General features: G+C 34.6%; 1 protein-coding gene, 1 long non-coding RNA gene and 1 pseudogene across 3 annotated transcripts in view; 1 reads left to right on the forward strand and 2 right to left on the reverse strand.

The window, feature by feature from the left end:
- LOC149475217 (uncharacterized) overlaps nucleotides 1-8,634 on the reverse strand; it is a 31,470-nt gene extending 22,836 nt beyond the window's left edge. The window contains exons 1-2 of the mRNA XM_089713537.1: nucleotides 8,453-8,634; nucleotides 8,167-8,367 (exon numbers count right to left, since the gene is read on the reverse strand). Coding sequence (XP_089569663.1) covers nucleotides 8,167-8,359 — 193 coding nt within the window. The 5' untranslated portion in view covers nucleotides 8,360-8,367; nucleotides 8,453-8,634. The remainder of the gene's footprint in view (nucleotides 1-8,166; nucleotides 8,368-8,452) is intronic.
- Nucleotides 8,635-11,659: 3,025 nt separating this feature from the next.
- LOC149475218 (uncharacterized) lies at nucleotides 11,660-13,025 on the forward strand. 2 transcript variants are annotated; one of them, XR_016318119.1, is made up of 5 exons: nucleotides 11,660-11,808; nucleotides 12,101-12,335; nucleotides 12,463-12,534; nucleotides 12,653-12,732; nucleotides 12,837-13,025. It is a non-coding gene; the product is annotated as an uncharacterized LOC149475218 (long non-coding RNA). The 2 variants fall into 2 exon arrangements; XR_016318120.1 differs by lacking the exon at nucleotides 11,660-11,808 and adding an exon at nucleotides 11,834-12,012.
- Nucleotides 13,026-21,291: 8,266 nt separating this feature from the next.
- On the reverse strand, nucleotides 21,292-22,884 carry LOC149475219 (uncharacterized; annotated as a pseudogene).
- Nucleotides 22,885-25,155: the final 2,271 nt, after the last annotated feature.

Below are 25,155 nucleotides of genomic sequence, written 5' to 3' on the forward strand. Positions count from 1 at the left end.
TCTCATACTTCCAAAATACCTATCCCACACTAATATTCCTCTTACCCCTTTATCGAAACGCTTCAAAATCGCTACAGCCATTCGCGTACAAACAGACATACAAACAGCTATCACAACGACATTGGCTTTGAAAACTTCACACCTTGACAGTGATTATTTCAAATAGATGAAACAGGGCCATCTATTTCGGGCGTAATGACTAACATACTCACATTACTCATATGCATTATTTCACATGAGAATTGCCACATAATTTTCTGCAAAACTGTAAAATATATTTCGGGCTAAATTTAACGGACTCGCACTTTGGCTTGTTGTTATAATAAATATTAAACATTAAATATATTACCTACTGGACATTTGGAGCAACTTTATCTGGTCCGAAAACAAACAATACCTATAAGTACCTACTATTGAAAATAAGTCTTGTGAAGAACTTACTAATCTATACTTAATATCGTAAAGCTGAACAGTTTGTTTGTTTGAACGCGCTAATCTCAGGAAATACTTGGTCCGATTTGAAAAATTCTTTCGGTGTTACATAGCCCATTTATCTAGGAAGGCTATGGGCTATATCACGCTAAGACAAACAGGAGCTGAGCACTGCGGGCAAAACCTCGGGGCACGGTTAGTATAGGAACTTCTATTTTATTTTTGCTCTCAGGCTGTGTCAAAACAACTGGAACCGGGCTACATCTATAAAAACTTAAAAACACGCATTAATATGAAATAACCGATCCTTGATAAATGTACCAAGCTTGAATTAAATCTGTCCGTTGAAAGTGGGTCAAAAATCAAAATCGAGTAACTATAGGAGCTTGTTACATACAAACATACGGCTGAAGCTAATTTTTACTAGCTTTTGCGTGTTAATATTGTAGCCTATACCACAATTGATGAAACGACTGATGATTAAAACGACATCTCATAAGTCGAAATTCGTCTAGCAGTTTGGACTGTAGTGCCGAAGAAATATACATTCACACATACACTAGCTTACCGCCCGCGGCTTCGCCCGCTTTGTCTAAAACCTAATAAATTATATACTAAAACCTTCCTCTTGAATCACTCTATCTATTAAAAAAAACCGCATCAAAATCCGTTGCGTAGTTTTAAAGATTAAAGCATACAAAGGGACATAGGGACAGAGAAAGCGACTTTGTTTTATGCTATGTAGTGATACCTATACTCGTAAAAACGACAGCTTAACGTACTTGTCGAAAATCCGTCCAGCTGTTAGAGCTGTAGCGGAGACCAAATAAATATCCATACATACATACATAGTAGTCATAGTAAATACACTCGAAAATATACCCATCCTTTCGCAATTCGCAATCGGCTAAAAAGGGAGGGTCACATGTTAACAGCACATCTATGTCAATTTAGCTAGGATTTCCTCGTATTCAGGCATGACATCATACAATTTATCATTACCAGCCGGTCGGGCTTTGCTAATCTCTTCATTAACAAGTATACTTATAAGGTATAATGACACTTCTTTCATAAACGAAGAGTTTTTAATCGACCAAGATAATATTTTTTTTCTAAAAATATCCTGTCCAGGATTTTTCCAGCAACCCAAGTTAAATAAATTTTTAATCTATACTAATATTATATAGCTGAAGAGTTTGTTTGCTTAATCGCGCTAATCTCGGGAACTACTGGTCGATTTGAAAAATTCTTTCGGTGTTAGATAGCCCATTCATCGAGGAAGGCTTTACATATATCATCACACTAAGACCAACAGGAGCGGATTCACGCGGGTGAAATAGCGGAGCGCAGCTAGTATAATATATAATAACTAGCGGTCCGCCCCGGCTTCGCCCGTGGTAGGTACATATTTACGTTTTCTCTACATAAAAACCATCCTCGTACTTCAAGGAATATAATAAAAAAAGAATTATCGAAATCGGTTCAGCCGTTCCGGAGTTATGCGCATACCAACACATTTTGCGATTCATTTTTATATATAAGAGAAGAAGATATAATATACCTAATACCTGGCAGACTGCAAAGCGCCTTGCAGTCTGCCCGGCTAGAATGTGACACTAGGCAACCTTCCCCACCCCGCTCCCCTTCTTACACGTGACATATCGCATCCAATACCGTAGCTATACTATAACGCTTTTATTAGCTTCACCTGTACGTTTGTATGTAACCGATGACTATAGACTCGATAGAGTTGATTCAAACGATGTACATATATCAAAGATTGGTGACGATACAATAATTTCATCAGTTTTAAGTGTTTTTTTTTTTAGTTTATCTAATTTATTGTCAATACTAATATTATAAATGCGAATGTATGTCTGTTACTCGATTAGAAAAGCATCGATGGTCTGCAGAAAAAACTTGGTAAATATTTGAAAAATAAAAACAACAGCAAAATTTTCGAGATAGGTGAAGAGTTTTTGTCCGTGGTTTCGTCCACCGCCCGGTGAAGCCGCTCATTCAAACTAGTATTTTTACTAAATCCCGAAAGGTCTATTCGGACTATAGCGGTATCCGCTACCGCCGTGGGTATCGGTATCCCGATGGGCACGCGATTAAATCTCTTACGTAGTATATTATAGACGCTCTAATCGCGAACCGATCGGTATACTCGGTAGCACATACCGCTCTAATGTGAATAGGCCTTTAATTTTAAGTCTATCGCTGTCACTGGCAGGAATTATTAAAGCCAACCATTACAGCGAGGCCCGCTATACGACTGCCTCTTGTATTACGTAACTCCCATGTAATATTGCCTATGAGACAGAATAATTTTACGTCTATATACAACCAGCTGTGCTCCGCGGTTTTACCCGCAGTGCTGCGCTCCTGTTGGTCTTAGCGTGATGATATATAGCTTATAGCCTTCCACGATAAATGGGCTATCTAACACCGAAATAATTTTTCAAGTTAGGATCTTCGACATGCCGGTTTCCTGACGATGTTTTCTTTCACCGTTTCGAGCCGTGGCGTGGTGACGTTATCAACATGCCCGGAAAAATTGAAAAATCAATACTTTCTGCATGCTCGCCTGGTATCGAACCCCTGACTTAAGAGGAGGCTCCCTTTCTCATTTCTGGCACTGAGAGACCGGTTACGGTACTAGACGTTAATACATCCGTAATAAAGTTGAATATCGCGTGCGCTCTTTGATCGCGTTCGAGCTCGAAAAGTAAGTCTCAATCCTTATTTCGTTTATAACTAAAGTAATAATTGATCTAGAGAAAAAATATCTTGGCATTCGATAGTAAACTCTATTTTCTTACCGTCAACATTTATTTTAGACATAAAGTCCAAGTAAATCTTTAAAAAAATGTAATAATCCTTAAAAAAGGCATAATTTTTGAATAAAAAATGAATCGAGCGAAAATGTTACAATTACGTAACTGTCTTGTACATCGAAAGAAAAAGAACCAATAAATCATATACTAAAGTTCCATTTTGATTGTATGTGTGCCTGTTTCAGAATATTAATGCAAATTCACATAAAATTTAGGGAGCTTCCCCTTAACAATTTGAAGTCCTTCGTAGCGGTGAGATGGTCCTCACCATTCTTATAATATTAGTACGTGTAGATTTACTATTATTTACGCACACAACCGTAACAAAATATCCATCAAGTTAATCCTACATCATACCACGCGTCCTTGGCTGTCGTATACAATTTCGCATTGCTAATAGTAATAAATAATAATTGATAACGGCTGTAGTAGTATTTGTAAAAATAGTCAAACACTATCACCCGCTTATCAATGTAGATAGATATAGAAATGTGTTTGGAATGTGTTGTAATATTGAAACTACCTTTACGGCTGCGGCTTCGCCCGCTTTGTCTAAAAAAGATACATATAAATTATAAAGGGTAGCAATTAAACGAGTGACTGTAAAGTACAGTTCTAAGTGTCAAAATTAATTAATTTGGGTGATAGAATTACTAAGTGAGCGACTGACTGCGAGTGACGAGAAATCAACAGAACAGCAACTTAGAAACAATAATTTGAGTTACTTAAAATACAAAATGAGCAGCTTCATAATATTTGAGCGACCTAATATTTTAGTCCGGGATACATCGCCCATTTTTGCAAGTGATTACTATCAAGCTAATTTTTCGTGAGTAGCTTTATTTTGATGAGATGCCCAATAATTTCATGTACAAAACTCTCGATTGTGGTAGCTACCAGAGGAAACAAGGATAAAATATTTTGATTTGATGGTTCTCAAATATTAATTACTAACTGAATGTTTTTTTTTTGTTCAATCTCAAGATAATTATCTAAATTATTCGAAAAAATATTGGTCCTACAAAATCTATGGTTTGATCAAAGAGTCCCCCTTTCCAATGTGTATCGATAACGAAGTCATCATAAATGATTACTAACCAGCTGATTTTTTTATTTTCACTTATTTAATACTTATTTAATTCAACAGACATATTGTCCTACAAATTGCGTAATAAATATTTGAGAACCGTCAAATCAAAAATTTTTATCCTTGTTACTTCTGTAAGCTACCACAATCAAGAGTTTCGTACATGAAATTATTGGGCATCTCATCAAAATAAAGCTACTCACGAAAAATTAGCTTGATAGTAATCACTTGCAAAAATGGGCGATGTATCCCGGACTATTTGTTTGAGTGTCAACGTTACGTCCTGCATTTTTTTCAATACATGTAAAATATTAAAATGTGTTGCCTATTAAAATGGCTCTACTATACATTGCGAATTTGTCGAATGTCGCGATAAGCTCATGGGTTAGAAATTAGAATTTAGAATATTTAGACGGTTGAATTTCTACCACCCTAGCAATTTATATTTATTCGATATTGTTGTACACAGAAAAAAAAGAAAATATGCAGACCTAGGCTCAGTTATGTACTGTCGAATGCCTACTTATAATCATACTAGCTTTCCGCCCGCGGCTTCAACCGCGTTTTCAAGGAATAACCCGCATAGTTCCCGTTCCTGTGGGATTTCCGGGATAAAAAGTAGCCTATGTGTCTCTGGCTACATACCAAATTTCATTGTAATCGGTTCAGGAGTATTTATGTGTTATGTGTGTTTTGCACCCGCGGTTTTACCCGCATTGCTCCGCTCCTGTTGGTCTTAGCATGATGATATATGGCCTTCCTCGATAAACGGGCTATCTAACACCGAAAGAATGATTCAAATCGGACCAGTAGTTCTTGAGATTAGTGCGTTCAAATGCGAAATTGCGAAATATACATGTTGCGTCGAGCTGAATTTCCCGCGAACGGTGATTCACAACAGGATTCGTGAAGGTTAATAGTAATGCATACATATGAATTATAACTACTGCACCTAAATTGCCCACAAAAAGTAACAGTAACTGAAATCTATCAAGTATAATATGTATCAAAATTTATCTTCCCATTCCATATGAGTTCAAACACAAAAATTAATAATCTATAGTCTATACTATATACTACTATTATAAAGGTGAGTTTGTTAGTTTGTTTGAACGCGCTAATCTCAGAAACTACCGGTCCGAATTGAAAAATTCTTTCTGTGTTAGATTACCCATTTATCGAGGAAGGCTATATGCTATAACATTTGTATAGCTTATATGATACAAGCTACTGTATCACACACTGAGTATCATCAAAATCTGTCCAGCAGTTTCCGCGTGATAGAGGAGCCAAACATACGTCCATATATTCTAACAAAATTTTTAGTTTATTATATCAGTAGGATAATCAGCATTGCACTTACAATCTATCAAAGCTGCAAATTCCATCCCAATGTATTCAATGGTTTCGTCACTATAGAGTAGCAAACATCTGAACAAATTCACAAACGTAAACATAATTCAATTCAATTAGACTTCTTCTTTCACTTTTGAACCGTCATATTTTTAACATTTACCATCTATTCGGAAAACAGTATCAATGGAGAAGAATTGGCATGAAACTCCATAGTTGCTCTTTCAAAATCATGTCAATGATTGACGCATGAAAATGCGGACCAACTCCGATCCTGCGAACTCACTATTATGGTAACAACAATCAGATAAAATTACATCAGCAAGCATTCAATTCTAATGTTAAATGAATATGCAGAATAAACAAATTATAACTGATACATTATTATGCGGCTTTATCTATAAACAAATATTATATTAAAACTTTATTTAACACTAGCTTTCCGCCCGCGGCTTCGCGTTTTCATAGAAAAACCCGTATAGTTCCCGTTCCCGTTGGATTTTCGGGATAAAACCTATCCTATGCGTTAATCCAAGTTAACCTCTATATGTATGCTAAATTTCATTGTAATCGGTTCAGTAGTATTTGTGTGAAAGAGTTTTTTCCCAGAAATGCGACGGGAACGGGAACTAAGCGGGTTTTTCTTTGAAAACGTGGGCGAAGCCGCAGGCAAAAGCTGGTGTTTAATAATTTTATTTATTCATACATCTGTTTCTGATTCTCTACTGATTGATTTCATTAAAAAATAGATACTCCTTCGTCTCCTTCCATAATAAAAATGATACATAATTACATATTTAGTTCGTTTGTAATAGTTTTAAGTTGTGAAGGCAAATAAATGATTTATTTATTTAATACTATCCTTCTATGACGTTTTCTATTACAATTTTTATTCTTCGCCTCCAGCGGGATTCAAATCTAGGGCCCCTAGGTTCTATGCTAACGCGTATCTTAATTTACATCCACTACTCGAATTTAAAGATTTTACATTCTTCAACATAAGGTTTATTTCCATTTTCAACCAACTCCCTAAGAAGAAAGTTCTCAAATCGACAGTATTTATTATTGAGTTCGTTACCTCAAAACTTTCAACTGGGTGAACTGATTTTGATGATATATTTAATTATTTGAAAGCCTTCCACGTGGTTCCACTTAAATTTGGTGTATAGGTATCTGACAACTTAACAGTGGTTCATTTATTTGTTGAAAATTATTATTTTATATTGAGTTTTAAAACTGTTATTTAGTTCTGAAGCTAAACATAAATTCATAAACAAACAAACAAACGTTTGCGAAGAGGATTTTAGAGAAGTGCAATATTTAGTTGATAAAGCAAAATAAAATAAATATATTATGGGTAAGCTTGTGAAGCAATACCAAGTTATAAAAATATACTTATAATATAAAATATTATGCAGTATCAACATAATCTATGATATAACATGTGGATATAATCTACTATATAAAAATAAGTCGAGTTTTCCTTCCTGACGCTATAACTCCAGAACGCACAAACTGATTTCCACAGTTTTGCATTCGTCGGAAAGGTCTCGGGCTCCGTGAGGTTTATAGCAAAGAAAAGGTTTCTCTGGTGGCGAAACGGAGTTTGCCGGGTTTGCTAGTCTATAATATAAAAATGAATTACAAAATGTGTTGGTAAGCGCATAACTCGAGAACAGCTGAACTGATTTTGTTTATTCTTTTTTTATAATATTCCTTGAAGTACGAGGATGGTTCTTATGGAGAGAACGTAAACATTTACCAAGGGCGAACCTGGGGCGGACCGCTAGCACAGAATACATAATAGTAGCTAAACGCTACAGAACGGACACTCTCCGCCTCCCGCCAAAATTAAACTTACCTCACCCCCGCGCGATCAGACATAAAATGGACCATATTTTTCTGCAAGGACGATACGCAACGAAGATTGACAACATTAATCAAATTGACTTAAAGTAATTTTATTATTTTGGATTTGTGATTATCGTTTTTCGTAGAAAATGGTTAGATATTGTGCTGTTTACGGATGTATTTCATCAGAAAAACGCGAATTTTTTTTTACGCTAGTCACAAATGTGCCAACCATAAAGCGTTAACACACACATTTGCAGTCTCTACAGTGTGACTGTCAAAACGATCATTTTGTATGGAGTGTCCGGGGTGTGCCGCTAGTGTACAAAAAAATCTCCATTTAAGTATGTATATTTAAGAAAGAAAAAAAAATGATAAATGAATCTTTCCTTTAGTGGGTATAATTTTTTTATGTTACTAACAAAAAATTTATAAACCATATTTTCAGTATGAATATGAATTATGATATACTCGCATGTTTTTAACATAATAGGTACGTTGTTATACAAAATAACTATAGTACATAGTACATACATAACTGAATGTTAAGACAGCTCCTATAGGGGTTTGACACTATGCCAAAGCGAAAAAAAATTGCCTTACCTTCATGCCAAGGGTTGTAGGGTTCGAAGTATTTTGTAACCAACTGCTCATCGTGAGGAAAAGACACCTTTCGTCTTAGTTTTTCCGCTTTTTTCTCACCGCCTTCATTCCGAACAACAACACTTTTTTCTTCCTTTTCCACAACAGTCTTATCACTTACGCCCAAACATGGATTTTTATCATTAGCAGACATATCTCTCGCTAAATATATGGTCACATATCATTTGTGAAATCATTAGAATTAAATACCACATAAATATAACACCATTATTGACACAAAACTCACTTCGATACAAAACCAAACGGAGCCTTGCACGGGTATTTTCGCGGCGTCAATTCATTTTTCGTACGTTTTCTCGCGTTTCGGCGTTTTTTTCTAATTTTCGATTCTCGTTTCGAACCAAAACAATTCGCACCTTTCATAAATCGTTTACCGCCATATTGGATTATAGAAGACAAAAGGAGTGTTTTTGTTTTTGAAGGCTAGGGGGCGCCATTGTTTTCCTAATGTAGCCAGTGTAATAATCACGTAATAATCCTGTGTAATAAATAATAATCATAGAAAACTTCATTACTACAAAACATATTCTGAGCCTGCAATATAAATATTGATTCAAAGTTAAAACGCCGATTTTATTATTAATAAATTGATTGAAATTTTGTTGTTTTACTTCAACTAGGTGAGACGCCACCAGTGCAAACTTAGCACCCCATCTATGGAATTTTGGGTCGAAAATGACCTTGATCGTTAGGTCCCCGTTAGGTCCTTTAAGGTCCACCAATTTTTTCGTTAGGTCCCCTTTAGTTTTTTTTTAAATAATTTTTTAAATTTTAGGTATAAAAAAATTACACTTTAGCACCCCATCCATAGAATTTTGGGTCAAAAATGACCTTAATCTATAGGTCTTCGTTAGGTCCTATAAGGTCCCACAATTTTTTCGTTAGGTCCCCTTTAGTTTTTTTTTAAATATTTTTTTTTTAATTTTGGGTAGGTATAAAAAAATTACACTTTAGCACCTCATCCATATCAAAATTGGCGAATTTTATCAAAATCGTATTCTTTACCGTTAGGTCCGTATAGGTCCATCATTGAAATTGTTAAATTATTTATTTTATTAAAATCTATATATTTATAAGAAAGTCGTGTTAGTTACTCCACTTATAACTCAAGAACGGCTGAACCGATTTAGCTGAAAATTGGCAGGGAGGTAGTTTAGAGCCAGGAGAAGGATATAGGATACTAAATATGTACCACGGGCGAAGCCGGGGCACTAGTTATAAAATAATTGAAACCTGCGCATGCGCCTTAGAGCATTAAGACATGCGCACATCATACATAAACAGCGCGAAATTTAAATTGGTATCGTTTCATTTATTAAATCAATAAATAAATCTATACTAGTCACGTCTGGTTCGAAAGATGAGACTGGCTTTTTATTTCGAAAATTTATTTGGCAACACTTAACAGTTAACTGTCATTAAAACCTGAGTTGTTGATGTGTCAAAGCTTGTCAAAGTGATTTTATTTTCTGCGATTTTAGCTTAGGATTTTAGTGATTTCTAATAATTGAAAACTGAGTTGAAAACATGACGAAAACTTTAAACTATGATTAATAAATTTAAAAGAAACAATTTGAAAGAGATGTAGTTTTCAAGGAAAAACACACAGTGTGACTTGATATTTTGATACTTTTCATCTTGATTGCATTGCACATTATATGATTTGTTTAATATTATTATTATTATTTTGCATGGATGATACCAGTAATCCAGTTATAAACTATTAAAGCAACAATATAAAATTGAACGATCTGTCCGTTCAAAATGTTTAAAGACACAAAATCAGTATCTCAACGAGATTTCTTCTATGACCGAACCATGTTATTCATGTTGAAGAGCAGTACAAAAAAAACAAGATGGAATAACTGCAGAAATGGAAGAGTTAATGATGTCAGAGATAATGATAGTGATTCTTATTCTTTATTCGCGGCTGAACGCGGCTTTTAGATTTAATATGATTATATTGATTAAACAAAATTTAATTGTATTTTATTATGTTTTTTATTACTTTCACTAGCTGTTCTTTTTTTTATCTGTATCAGATAACTGTACCAGATTACATATATATAATATTATATAGATGAAGAGTTTGTAGAGGTTGTTAATCTCTCAAAAAAACAAAGCTCGTAATAATAAATTAAAGTATCAAAACTTTATTTCCAACTATAACCTAAGTTACCATTAGGTTACCTTAATATGATGATTTTTTGAATTTGCCGCCTTTTCCAGTCTTATCTTTCGTTAGCCGGACTATCACCACAGTATCACCATATTTCCTACAGTATGGCGACGAATGTACTTGTGCAGAGAAACGGAGGGGAACTGGCGGGGGGTCGGGCGACGCGGGCCGCTTAATGCAATCACGCTGAGTTTGCATTAACTATCGCGAAAGGACGACGCAGTCGTATTTTTTGTGTAATAATTTTATTATACATAGGTACTTACATATTCTATTATGGCGCGCAAAAACTGTTCCGTTTACGGATGTAAATCTACATTGAAATCCCAGAAGGAAACAATATTTCAGAAAGATTGTATTAATAATTGTATCTGTTGAATTAAAATCAAAGCTATGTATATGTTGTCCTCATTATTTTCTAATCAGATTGTACATCCCAATGCGAATGCATTACTTCTTAAATGGTATAATATACAATTAAGAACATCCAAAAATAAAGTGTCCACGTAAATAATATTTAGCAGTGCAATATCTGTAATTATATATTTATGAACAAATGATTACATCAGATTTAATAATCGCAATTATTTTGAATGTACATATGAATAAATGATTTCATCATAATATTAATAATCACAATTGTTTTATTTCCCATTTGTTGCAACCCTAGCGTATTTTCGTGTGGCAGCGTAAGTACCTACGCTGGCGGCGGCATCGCGCGACATCAAAGGCGTTTCCTTACTGTAGGAAATAATATTGTAATACTGTGCTATCACTATCATTATTATATTATACATAGTATAAAACAAAGTCGCTTTCTCTGTCCCTATGTCCCTTTGTACGCTTAAATCTTTGAAACTACGCAACGGATTTTGATGCAGTTTCTTTTAATAGATAGAGTGATTCAAGAGGAAGGTTTATATGTATAATAACATCCATTAAATAGTGGAGAAGTACTGCTATTTTTGAGGTTTCTAATGTGATGTCGTAAAAAATTACCAGCCTTACTTATAAAAACTGACTGATCTGTTGCATAAACACCTCTCAGTTAAATAACTCTCAACTCCTTAAACAATGATTAAAATAATCTTAGGTACATATAAACCTATCTCAGCAGTCTCTCAACTAAGTTACGTCAATATATATGTATTTTTTTCTAGTAACATTATCGAAATAAAACCCGCTATTCACGTAAAACTTGACTAAAAATGTACTTTTTGACAAATATGAATGGTAGACTTTATTTTGTATGACGTTTAACTGACAGGATATTGATAACTTTCAAATTTCAAACATTTGTACAGATTTGAGATTTTTGATAAATTCAAATTAAGTTTTAATTTAAAATGAGTTCAATGATCAATAAACGTTCTCGTTCGACGAATTGGAGTGAGGAGGATAAGGTACGTAATGTACACAAGAAATCTAATAGAATGTACTTATTTCCTTACATGTTTTAATGCTTATTAATAAATATATATTGCTCTTTAGAAAGTGCTTCGAAAATAATTAGTGCTCGAGCGAGCACATATTATATTAGAGAATAAGGATACGTCGACTAATACAAATACAGCAAAAAAACTTGCATGGGAAGATGTTTTGTCTTGGTTATTTTAGTTTTACTTATTCTAACAGTTTCTTGTATTTAATAAATTGTTACAGTGTAATAACATTATTATTGTATTTATATTTCAGTTATAATATCATTTCACTCCATAAAAGGGACTTAAGCCAAATACAAAATCAGTGGAGGAATTTGAAGAAAGCTAAGGCTTCGGAACACAAATTTAGAACGGCAAGAAACATGACAGGCGGGGGACCTCCGCCACCAAGTCCTCCGCCTGAAGATCAAGAGCTTATAGCAGCTCTTCCTAATGAGTTTGTGGTTGATAACAATCCTTTCGATAGCGATGCAACACATGGCCAACAGGTTTATATTTTTTACATTTTCTACTGCTATTATTCCTTAATTTGGAATATCCATTAAGGGATAATAGCGCTATGCATATATAGTTTTTTATTGTGAGATTGAGTAATTATATTTTATATATTTATAGGAAGTTACTAAGGAGTCTGCTGATGATACATTGAAATTGAATGAAAATGATGAAAGCACTGCACATGCATAGGTAATCATATTATATAATAATTTGTATAATATTTTTATCAGTTATGTTATACAAAAATATCAGTATTATAAATAAAATTTATATTATTTTAAAATAATTATTATTTTTTTATTTTTAGCCTGAATTGCCAAATTTCTCCACTGAATTGCCACGTATAAATCCTACACATCATATTTTCAAAGCTAAACCAAAAAAAACGTAAGTATGTAATGTTGAAAATAGAATTTCATGAAATTTCCTGTGCTTATTGTTCAGCTGTGATTTATGTGAAATAATGTTTAATGTTTATGTTATTTTTACAGTGGGAAATCAAATTCCAATTACGAGCATCAATTATTCCTCCTTGCAAAAAAAAGCAGGGAGGAATTAATGAAGCAACAACAAGAGTTGCATCTATTAAGAATAGAGCAAGAGAGGGAGCTTCACCTATTAAGAATAGAACAAGAGAGGGAGCTTCACGAGAAGAAGCTCCAAATACTTGCATTAGAGGAGGAATATATGGTTTTTATTGATTAAAATAAGTTTCAATATAAATGGCCCTGTTTATATTTTCGTCTTCATCTTCTATATTATCAGGGATAGTTGGATCGATTAATAATTGATTTTCAAGGCCTGAAGGATCTAGAAAAATACAAAATAAAGAATTAAAATATGCTTATTTTTTATGTATTGGCATTATTAAATATACTTTGTTTACATATTAGTTTGCACAAATACCTTGATTTAAAATAGACTCATTAAAGAGTATTGCTAAATTGTGCAAAACTGCACAAGCAACAATAGTGGTCTTGATCACTTGCAGAGACCCTCGCATTGTTTCGTTGAGTATGCGGAATCTTTGCTTCCACACCCCAAAGCAACGCTCTACAGTATTCCTCGTTCGTATGTGACTCAGGTTGTACCTTTCTTCTGCCTGTGTCCTTGGTCTTAATATTGGTGTTAGAAGATGCGAAGTACAAGGATACCCGCTATCTCCAATCAGCTTCCCATGAAATTCATTCTCCTCAAACCTCCGCTTTATTGAGCTTTCTCTATATATGCGGGAATCATGTGTACTTCCTCTCCAGTGACACACAATATCGCAGATTTTAAGGTCAGAGTCACATACTACCTGTAATTATTGTCATCAATATTATTATAAATTAGAAACACATAATAGCACACATAACAATGAAAATTTATTACTTTAAATACACTATGATCAAACTAAAATGTTATTGTACAATGTTCATACTTGAGTGTTAATGGAGTAATGTCCCTTCCTATTAACATAGTACTGTCCAGCCTCTCCACTCACTTTGCGTATCTTAATATGAGTGCAATCTATTGCACCAATGATACGCTTCATCCCGCATATTATGGCCTCAAATTTCCTAATTGCTTTGGCTTCCTCGGTTGAGTTCGACGGCATATTAATATAACGCGAACTTTTAGAAGCTAACGCAATAGCAACATTTCGGGACAAACGGGAAAGTGTCTGTTGACTCATTCTGTGAATGTCAGCACAATCTTCTTGGATCTGTAATGTAATAGATCGTTATACAGGCTTTTCTATTGTATATATCCAAAACTAGAGCACAAGTCACATCTACCTCATGCCGGCCCCAATATCGAATAACTGCCATCACTTGCAGTTCCACTGGAATACCGCCCCCTCGAGTGTCCACGCGAAGGTCATCCCGAATCAAATTAATGATTTGTTGCATGTTATTCTTTCCGAATCTATACCTCGACCGTAGTGTGGCCCTGTGGCCGCTACAAAAAATATATTGACACCATAGATTGACACTAATACCAGGTTATTTTAATTCTAGGTTGAAAAGTAGGTTTTTAATAAATAAGCACTCTCAGAACAATAGATTTATTTAATAAATGAAACGATACCATTTTAAATTTCGCGCTGTTTATGTATGATGTGCGCATGCCTTAATGCTCTAAGGCGCATGCGCAGGTTTTTATTATTTTATAATTTTAATAAAATAAATAATTCAACAATTTCAATGATGAGCCCATACGGACCTAACGGTAAAGAATACGATTTTGATAAAATTTGCCAATTTTGCTATGGATGGGGTGCTAAAGTGTAACTTTTTTATACCTAAAATTAAAAAAAAATTATTTAAAAAAAAACTAAAGGGGACCTAACGAAAAAATTGTGGGACCTTATAGGACCTAACGGAGACCTATCGATTGAGGTCATTTTTGACCCAAAATTCTATGGATGGGGTGCTAAAGTGCATTTTTTTTTATACCTAAAATTTAAAAAATTATTTAAAAAAAAACTAAAGGGGACCTAACGAAAAAATTGTGGGACCTTAAAGGACCTAACGGGGACCTAACGATCAAGGTCATTTTCGACCCAAAATTCCATTGATGGGGTGCTAAGTTTGCACTGGTTGAGACGCCACATAATTGAAATCATTATTTTTGGAACGAAGTTCCGTCACCGTTTGTTCGATGAATTATGAAAAAGGATTAATAATTATTATTACATTACTATATTACTAATTACGGTATTTAATCACTTGTTGAAAACCAACTAAACTTTGCTCAGATATAGAAATTTTTCGGTGTGGATAGATTTTTATGCCATAGACAAAAGTTAATAAAAGAGTAAAGAGTTATGCTCTAGCCTCTACGCTTTGTACCATAGGGCGATTGCACAGGGGCGATTGCAATTTGTATTGTTCGAAAATCGAAATTGAAATTAAATATTAATAATGTGACAATCGAAATCGCAGTGATAGATTTTTTTAATTTCTAACTTTACTAGTTTTAAGTTGCAATGTTAATAATAAAGAGTTCACGAGAGGTCTCAAAATACTATAGAAAAATGTAACAACGCTGGTGATTGTTGGTTTGTGACTCATCCGATCATGTATTTTCATTCAAGAATTCAGTTTAATTGAAGTTTTCAATACATATTATTTAATAATTAACATTTAAATATGTATTATCTTCAGGTTCAGGTAATGGCTTTGCACTTTACTTGATTTTCAAAGTTTTTAGTCGACATTATAAATTCGTAGTTGTAGTTCAGGCAGGTACTAAGCATACCTACTACTTAACTAATTGTTATTTATGTAAATACATAATAAATTTTATGTCACGAATATAGGAATTAGGTCGCATTTTTCGTCGTCGTCGTTGAAGGAAGCACGAATGAGAAGCTTTGACTGTAGTTACTCAATTTAGTAACTACGCACACGAACCGCCGGTGAACTTTGAAATTTATATTTTATTTCCTATGCAGTTAGTGCATCCCTATGACGTGATTACACCGAGGTGTCTTAATTCCTGGAAGATAATTAACATAATTGAACAATGGTGCTGATGTGACTTACCTGTTAAGTTTGAATCCATTTTATTCACAGATTTTATTCGTTCCCGAATCATTAATTTTGACAGGTATTTTAGATTTTCTTTTTGCGGATTTGCTCATTTCTGATCATTATTACTCTTTATAAAGTAAGGATATGGCTAGGTATGAATATAAAGGGAATGGATTTGGTTAATTTTGTTTTAGAGCTGTTGGGATTTCGTCGGCTAAAGTAGGCACTTTTGGTAAAACCAAATTGTTTTGACAATCAAAAGAGAAAATTATTTGTTGTCGCCTTGTGTTTTGAGGATAGTGTAAAAGCATTTGGCTTTTAGCTTGTGAATACGAAGCTGAGGTATTTTCAGCTGTTTTTTTGCTGTGTCCTATTCTCTTTTAATACCTTTTTTTAATTGAATGCATTTAGAACATGCATCTGTAGCGGGAGACTTAAAACTCAAATTAAAGTACTTGTTAAAGATACGTCGGAAAAATCCATATCTCACCGGCACATTCTGAGCATCATCGTTGTAAAGTTTTTGTAATTTTTTAATACTTAGATCGCTGCTCAGATATTGTACAGTAGATCTACTTCTTACATAATGAGATTCCAAAACTTCAAGTCCCTTTATATATGATTTTACAGATTCTGTGCGATCAGAATACAGATTGGACTTTCTATCACCTCCTCTTCTTTCGTTTGGCATTGCCATTGTGATTAAATGTTGTCTTTGAATTCTATCCCTAGAGATTCCCAGAATTGTGGTCATTGCTTTTTGACAATTTAACAAAAATAAAAGTTATAAAAATTTGAATGACAACTTAAAAAAAAAACATGTTAAGGCCAGCAAACCACCTGCAACACTTCTAATGTTACAAGTATTTATGGGCAGTGGTGACCACTTAACATCAAGGCCTGCCCCTTTGCTTGCTCTGACAAAAAAAGAATAGAGCATAGATGGTATCTTTGTAACAAAAAATATACTTTGGGTAATACATACAATATTTAATAAAAATTGACTAATCAACAATCAGCCTTTATATGTTTAAGACTTACAATAAAATAATCAACTAGGGGTTCTTCTACACATTCTTCACATAACTCATTCCTGGCAGAATAATCATTATTAAGTTCTTCACAATTATCAGCTATGTTTCTACTGCGTTCTATCACCGATTTATAAAATATTAAATCATGTCGCTGCATCCATTCAGAGCCATAGTGTTTTTTTAATAGTTTGTCAATCATCAATTTTAGCTTCTTTTTATTTTTATAAATGATGGTGTTACAGGTACTGGGTTAACGTCTGACGCATATTTACCCGCTTTTGTATTGGAGCGACGAGAAATGACATTGCTGTTGTAATATGGTTCACCCCTTACAATTACTCCTCGGCAATCTCCTTTCATTTTCGTGAAAATAAACCTCTTACAGTTCATGATCTTAAAGTGTAGGGGCTATGTGCCTTTTTGAGTTTCTTGGATAGCAGTTTTCCAATCACTCACCTCAATGTCATTTAAATAAAACACAGTGGCGTGTTTTTTATAATGTAGAACAGACTTTCATTAATTATTTTCCTGCTATAGGTGGTTTCGTGTCGGAATAGGCCAGTGTTGGTGTGTCTGTAAAATAGAAGAACTATTATTTTCCTGAAATTATATTTTCTTTTACCAAATTTCGATTCGTCTGTAATGTGTCTACTACGATTATATTTTCTTTTACCAAACTTCGATTCGTCTGTTATGTGTTTACTACGTCTACGATTATATTTTCTTTTACCAAATTTCGATCCGTCTGTAATGTGTCTACTACGATTATATTTTCTTTTACCAAACTTCGATTCGTCTGTTATGTGTTTACTACGTCTACGATTATATTTTCTTTTACCAAATTTCGATTCGTCTGTAATGTGTCTACTACGATTATATTTTCTTTTACCAAACTTCGATTCGTCTGTTATGTGTTTACTACGTCTACGATTATATTTTCTTTTACCAAATTTCGATTCGTCTGTAATGTGTCTACTACGATTATATTTTCTTTTTCCAAAGGAGAATGCTCACGAAGTATGGAATAAAAACCCAGGCCCGGCACAAAAGAAATGTTTAATGTATCTCAGTTTATCAGTATAAATGAGTAATAAAATACCATATACCATTACCAAAAACGATGGCTAAATGTATGAAATTGCTATTTGTTTTTAGGCAGGGATTTTGTTATTAATCGATCAGCAGGAGACGTTTTTCGGCTGATATGTTTATGATAATAATGATAATTTTTTAAAGGATATTACGAGTCTAAAGTAATAAAACAAATGTATATGTTACGGCTAAAGGTAGGTGAGAACATAAACTTAAGATTAGCCGGCTAAACTTAGGTTTATTTTCGACGAGGTGTTAATGTTAGTTTGTTCTATCTTTAGCCGGCTAAACTTAAGTGTAACCGCAGGCCCGTGGCTAAAAATGTCGGGGTGGGTAGATTTGGTTACTATAATACATGTAAGGAACAGGGCGAGTGTTTTCTGGCACTTCGCCGGCTGCTGCCGCAGCACGCTCGCTGCGCTCGCTCGGCTCGTGCGGGTCTTAAGAGTTCTAACCTAACCTAACCTAGCCACCAGCTTTCTGCCCTGAGTCGGGGTGGGTAGATTTGGTTACTATAATACATGTAAGGAACAGGGCGAGTGTTTTCTGGCACTGTGCGGGCCCCTCAAGCCCTCCACCGGCCCGGCGCTAACCAAATCTACCCACCCCGACATTTTTAGCCACGGGCCTGCGGTTACACTTAAGTTTAGCCGGCTAAAGATAGAACAAACTAACATTAACACCTCGTCGAAAATAAACCTAAGTTTAGCCGGCTAATCTTAAGTTTATGTTCTCACCTACCTTTAGCCGTGACATATACATAATCAAAACATTTATTATATGTATATTATTCAATGTAATCGTCATTTTCTAAATCTAATATTACATATTGCAGTAAAAGGGCGGTGTGGGCGGAACTCTTGGTTCCTTGCCCACCCAAGGTAATATATGACTGACATAACATGGACACAATAACCTAGCGTCCTTTTCCCGTGTTTGCATGAACAATAGTATTCGGCAATTCCATTTCTCCCACTTTCTCTTCTATATAAAATGTGTGTATAATACGTCCTATTGCTCACATGCCGGGAATTGATACGACATCTGATGAGTTTACAGTAATCAACTCCATTTAAATTCAACGGCACAGGGTTTCCGAAAACTTCTATTTCATACACACCGCTTCGCTTGATGTGCTCGCTACAGTAAAAAGCTGCTATTTTCACGTGGTACGTACCCACAGCAAACAAAATCAACTCTTCCTGTGTGAATGTTGGAAAGTCCACCACTTGTGGATCGTTGGCTTCCATTCGCACAAATCTCGCCCTTTGTCTGTTTAGATTATTTTGAATCACATGGTCCGCCAAAAGATTCGGTCGATTCATTCTTGTATTTATCGCTTCAATAAATTGATCTGTGTACTGTCTTCGTACGGCTCCTGGAAGCAGTTAGTGCAGCGGCTATTCTGAAGTCTGACATGGTGGTATGTAACGAGCGGTTCAACACTCTGTATTTGAACATTTTAAAGTCACGTTTGAACCTCCCATTTATAGTTTCAACAACCCATCTACACATGGTTATTAATTTCGATTTGTTGGCCTCTTCGCAAGTTAGTTGGTTTTGGTCGCGGCTTTTAGTAGGTGGCATTGAAACAGCATCGCGGAATACTCTATCTACAATAAATACGTCACCCGCTTCCAAAAAATAATTAATTACAGCTTCTTCCCTCGGACCATTGTGGTTGCGTAGAATATTTTTCATTATTGATGCGTCTGAAGATGTTGCTGCGTATGGGCCTGACGCTTCAATAATATAACCATCTCCGCCAACCAACATAAATGGTTTTATTAAAAAAAGTGCGCAGTTTTTTTTCTTATACATTGAACCCAATTTAGCCTTCCTTTCCATAGTAATAGGGATTCGGGCAAGATGCACCTCATCTTGCACGAATCCCGTGGAAAAAATCTTCGTGGAATATAAAACTGTTCAAATTTCTTATTACAATGCTGCACCATGGGTTCTATTTTAGTTGTTCTGTGATCGTTTCCATGAATACAATTTAATGCATAGTTCAAAGTTCACAAAATGTTAGAATCGGATTACAATAAAAAACGGTTTATACTCATGATTTTTCGTAATTCCGGCATCGCTAAAACTTCAGTGGTCCAATATTCTTCCAGACGACTTTACAAAGACTTATACTGGTGCATGTAGATGGTAATATTAATAGTATAGTATTATATTATCTGTGATTATCTATACAAATAAAAATAAAACATTAGAAAAAGTGCGCAGCTTTTGTTCTTATGCATTGAACCCAATTTAGCTTTCCATAGTAATAGGGATTCGCCTAAGCTGAGGTGTCTTTGTAGAGTGTAAAGCTATTCAAATTTCTCATTACAATGCTGCCCGGTGGGTTCATTTTAATTGTTCTGTGATCGTTTCCATGATCATACAATTTAATGCCTTTTTTTTAACGTTGGGAAATGCCTTTACGTATCCCCTTCGGCCGTTTTACTGTCCAAGGGGGTATGTGGGTCTCGCTGCGAAGCCATACCTACTAAAACCCAACGGTGGCCGTCTATCACCCTAGTTCAAAGTTGTTCACAAAATGTAAGAATCGAATTATAATAAAAAACGGTTTATTCCCATGATTTTTCGTGATTCCGGCATCCCTAAAACTCTAGTTGTCCAATATTCTTCTAGACGATTCTTGTATCATAGACCTATGTACAGTATTATGCCAAAAATCTTGTACAATTCATCGACCGTTATTTCTTCCCATTCATTGAGCCGCAATTGTGAACAGAAGCCATCGGTTTCACTCATATTGACAATGGTTTGCCAAACATAGTCATTCGTTTCCTTGACTACTAACTTTTCCCTGAAGCTACGATCCCATACGGCGGTGAACAGTCCTTTTTCTAGACTCTGGAGTGTATTTTTCTGGGTCACACTTTATTTTAGCGTATCTCTACCTCCAAGCTAATTTAGTCTTCTCTAGTGTACTGCATGCGGTATCACATTTATCATATCAGGATTTTTTGTAATTCCGGCATCGCTATAACTCCAGTTGTCCAATATTCTTCTAAACGATTCTTGTAATATAGAACTATGTACAGTACGATTCACGAAAGAATACCACAAATGGCGGCCGTCTGCGCACGTACACTCACGAAGAAAAGACTTAAGACAAAATAATATTTTAATGTTGTTTATAATTTGTGTAATGTTGTAAAGTGTAAACGCTGGTTATATGCAAATAAATCAAACGTAAGTAATTTTAAATGTTTATTAAAATAAATTGAACCAAAAATATTATAAATATGTGAATCAATTTTTATTCGCTATCGCTATTCTCAAGTTCCTATCATGGAACTTGAGGGAATCGTGGAATTTGAGGAACTGGGGCCGGGTTCCATACTACAGTCTTCATCTTCCGATGATTCTTTTAAATCCACATCTGTCGAATCTTCGCTCTCGTCAGATTCTCCCACACGTATTATTAATTCCTCCGTAAGCACATCCACGATGTGGTCACTTTTTATATAGGTAGCCTTCTTCTATAGTTTTTACTTTGTCACATAGTTTTTTCCATTCCTCTGGTCCCATCAGATTCATTTTTTCTTTAATTAAATCTATAACGCAGCCAATATTCCACTTTACGTTTTTACTACTCACGTAACCCTTTATAGAGGCCCAAGCCATTTATATGGGATTTAAATCCGGATGGTACGGTGGGAGACGGAGAACATCGTGACCATTTTCCATCAAAATTTTGTCAACGGAGTATTTCTTTAGACGAGCTTTGTCATTTTTTATTATATCGTACAATTGAGGTTTTAACATACTGGAATCAAAGCTGATTCCATTTTTGGTTAGCCACTCTTGCATGTCGGATTTTCGGGAATTAGATGTGGGAGCCATATCATATTCTTTATTGTGGTATGGGGCTTTGTCTACCACAACAACGGAATTCGGTGGGAGATTGGGTACCAATTGAGTTCGAATAATCTCCTGATTTTGTGCCCGACTTGAAAGTTAATAATGCATTGGGCACAAATCCAGCCTCTGACCCGGCATGAACAATTACGACTCCTTGGCCTTTTGAGATAGGCTTTTTCAGACCTGATGTAGAACCGTCAGCCCAGCCCATAGGTTTTGCATGTGTAGTACGATTTTTCAGTATAAATTATTGGTCTATTTTGTCTTCGATAATCTTGGAGTTTTTTAGGTAATTGATTCGTAACAAACGAATAGTGTTAGTGTAATATATGATGTTTCTATTAAAATATGTATTTCGGTTATTTTCTGTTTTTTCCTCTTAAATCCAATTCTTTTTATTAATCGACCCAAACTTGTTTTGGATCCTTTAAAATGTCCTGCTATCGTTCGGTGAAGTCAATGTGGAGGTTTTCCAAATGTTGGCAGTAGGCAAACAAGTCGTCGTTATTGCAGAATACTGATAAATTCGAAAAATTATGAAACTCACGTCTGCCCATATTCTTTTTGTGCAGAAGCAGTTTGGCTGCGAAAGCAGCAACGACATTTTTTGTTTTAATTAAATTAAGTTCATCGCCTTGCAGTTGGAGGTTCATGTCGTTGAACAATTTATACAGGTCTGTCATGTAAGCTATATCATTCTTTGATGTTAAGAGCTTGTTGCGCAGTTCTGCATCTTTAGTTTCCAAGAACTCTACCACAGAGTCAAACAGGTTGTAAAATCGAATCAGACAATTGCCTCTTGACAGCCAACGAACTTCAGTATGAAGCAACAAACGGTTGAAATCTTCGTCATTAGTAGCACAAAGCTGATGAAATAATCTATCATTCAAAGAGCTGCTACGGATTTTATTGACTGCTTTGATGACATATTGCAGTGATTGAAATTGTCTTTCACTTAAGTTTCTAGCAACCAAATGTTGTCTATGAATAACGCAACGCAAGGACATCTAGAGTCTAGAGTGTATTTTTCTGGGTCAATACAATAATACAATAATACAATACAAAAAGATTTATTGCAACCAAACAACCAAACAACACGATAAGCTTATACATTCTATGACACCATCAAAAAATACATAAAATTACAAAAATAAAATATATGATAACAATCGAATTATAACTGACATTAATTATATCAAACTTGTATTGTAGCTGCAAAAAGGCCCTGGCTCAGCATAATGTTGCAGAGGTCAGACTTTATTTTAGCGTATCTCTACCTCCAAGCTAATTTAGCTTTCTCTAGTGTAATGCATTCGGTATCACACTTATCATATCATGATTTGTAATTCTGGCATCGCTAAAACTCCAGTTGTCCAATATTCTTCTAGACGATTCCTGTAACATAGAACTATGCACAGTATTATGCCAAAAAAACTTGTACAATTCATCGACAGTTATTTCTTCCCGTTCATTGAGCCGCAATTGTGAACATCAGCTTCACTGATATTAACTATGGTATGCCAAGCATTCGTCTCCTTGACAATTTTTTCGATAAAGCTAAGATCTCCCATACGGCGGTGAACAGTTCGACAAGGTTTTTTTTCATAGCTTGCATATTAGTCTGAAGTTCAGCGTTGTCAACAAAATGTAATAGTAGAAAGAGTAGGAGGAACCTGTTTTCACTCATAAGTTTTATAAATTCCGACATGCCTATTGTGCCTGTATTCCAATATTCATCAACTCTGCTTTATGAATATATATTTTATAAAGTGTCCAAATATTGTTTTGTACCTTCCTGCAAAAACAATTCTATTAAACATAAAGAAAAAATGGTTTTTGTAGTGCCCAGTGCGTCCAAGCAAGACTGGTGTAAAGCAGTGGGTGTTCATTGCCCAAGCGTAGCATTTACATATGTGAAGATCATCCCAATGTTAGCATTAGGTATTCTTTATTTAAAAACTCTTGACAAATCTTGCATATATTAATTATAATAATGGATCCAGTATTTGTGAATGAGTTTGGTTTGTTCGAAATGTGGATCAGCTACACAAAATAAGCCTTTTTCTTTTCAGCAGCAAACATCTGGAGCATAATTTGTGCTTTAAATTTTTCTTGGATTTCATTTTCTCTTATGTATTTTTCATCGCTTTTTCACTCATTGGACTTTTCACTTCAATGACAAAGTCGTTGCAAACGCCGTCTGGGGATACACCAATTATAAAATATTGTAAAATTTATCCCTGTTTCTCAATATGAATATTTAATTGTAATTCAAGCTATCACTAGTTTTCCAATGATTTGCCTCTTTTTATAGCTTGCGTCTCTGGCACTTTATATCCTCCTAAAATACTATTGACTAATGCACCATCTGTTTTGCATTTCACTGCCTCATATATTTTAGAACCAGTCACTCTTCCTTGACGCATTGCATGCCACAATTTAGAGTCAGTCTGTTATATTCTCTGATCTAGTTTTGATTCAAATAAAAAATAAGTAGGTAAAAATTTTGAAATGTTGTTAATTGGATTGAGCTTTCAACGCCAACATAAAAGGCCTTTGACTTGCAACACTTTTTCCGAACTGATCGAACCGTTCAGTAGACTGAAGCACATGCAAAACGGCTGATAATACTATAATAAACCTCGTGTGTTCATAAGTTTTGAGACGAAATAAAAGTTCATATCTTTTGTAATATTTAACTTATAATTCTAAAATGTATACAACATATTAAGTGTGTAATAACAAACAATAAAATGTAATTATTACTCAAAATGTCCACCCTTGTTTTTGATAGGCCCTCAGTATTGGACAATGTTCGCGTCTCAATTGCGAAGGCGGTCATTTAAAAAGTGAATTTTCCTACGGCTATACGCCTCTACCTTCAGATCATATTTCAGTATTCTGTTGAAATGAAATGAAATGAAAATATTTGCCAGAATTGACAACATTTCATTTTTTATAAGGCCATGAAAGAAAAAAACCGTTTCTTTATTTTGCTCTTGCGATTACAGAAAAAAATTTATTTCATTTTTTAATCGCATATTTTAAGAGAAATTAAATAAAAACGATAAATGTGATGATGACGTCATACATACGGAGGAATAAAAATGCGCCTTAGCCTAATTTAAAAAAAAGTTAAAAAAAAAACTATCACTGACATTTACAGGGTATGGCATGTGTCAAATTTCATATTAATGTCATTTTTGTGAATTATTCATGTAAACAAACTTTTAAATCGTGTTATTGTGTTTTGGTTTTGTAATTTAATCTCATTAGCG

The sequence above is a fragment of the Colias philodice genome, chromosome 31 (assembly GCF_061535455.1).
Source record: "Colias philodice isolate Cphi_HAF_F1 chromosome 31, ilColPhil1 Martin Lab GWU primary, whole genome shotgun sequence".
Lineage (NCBI taxonomy): Eukaryota > Metazoa > Arthropoda > Insecta > Lepidoptera > Pieridae > Colias > Colias philodice.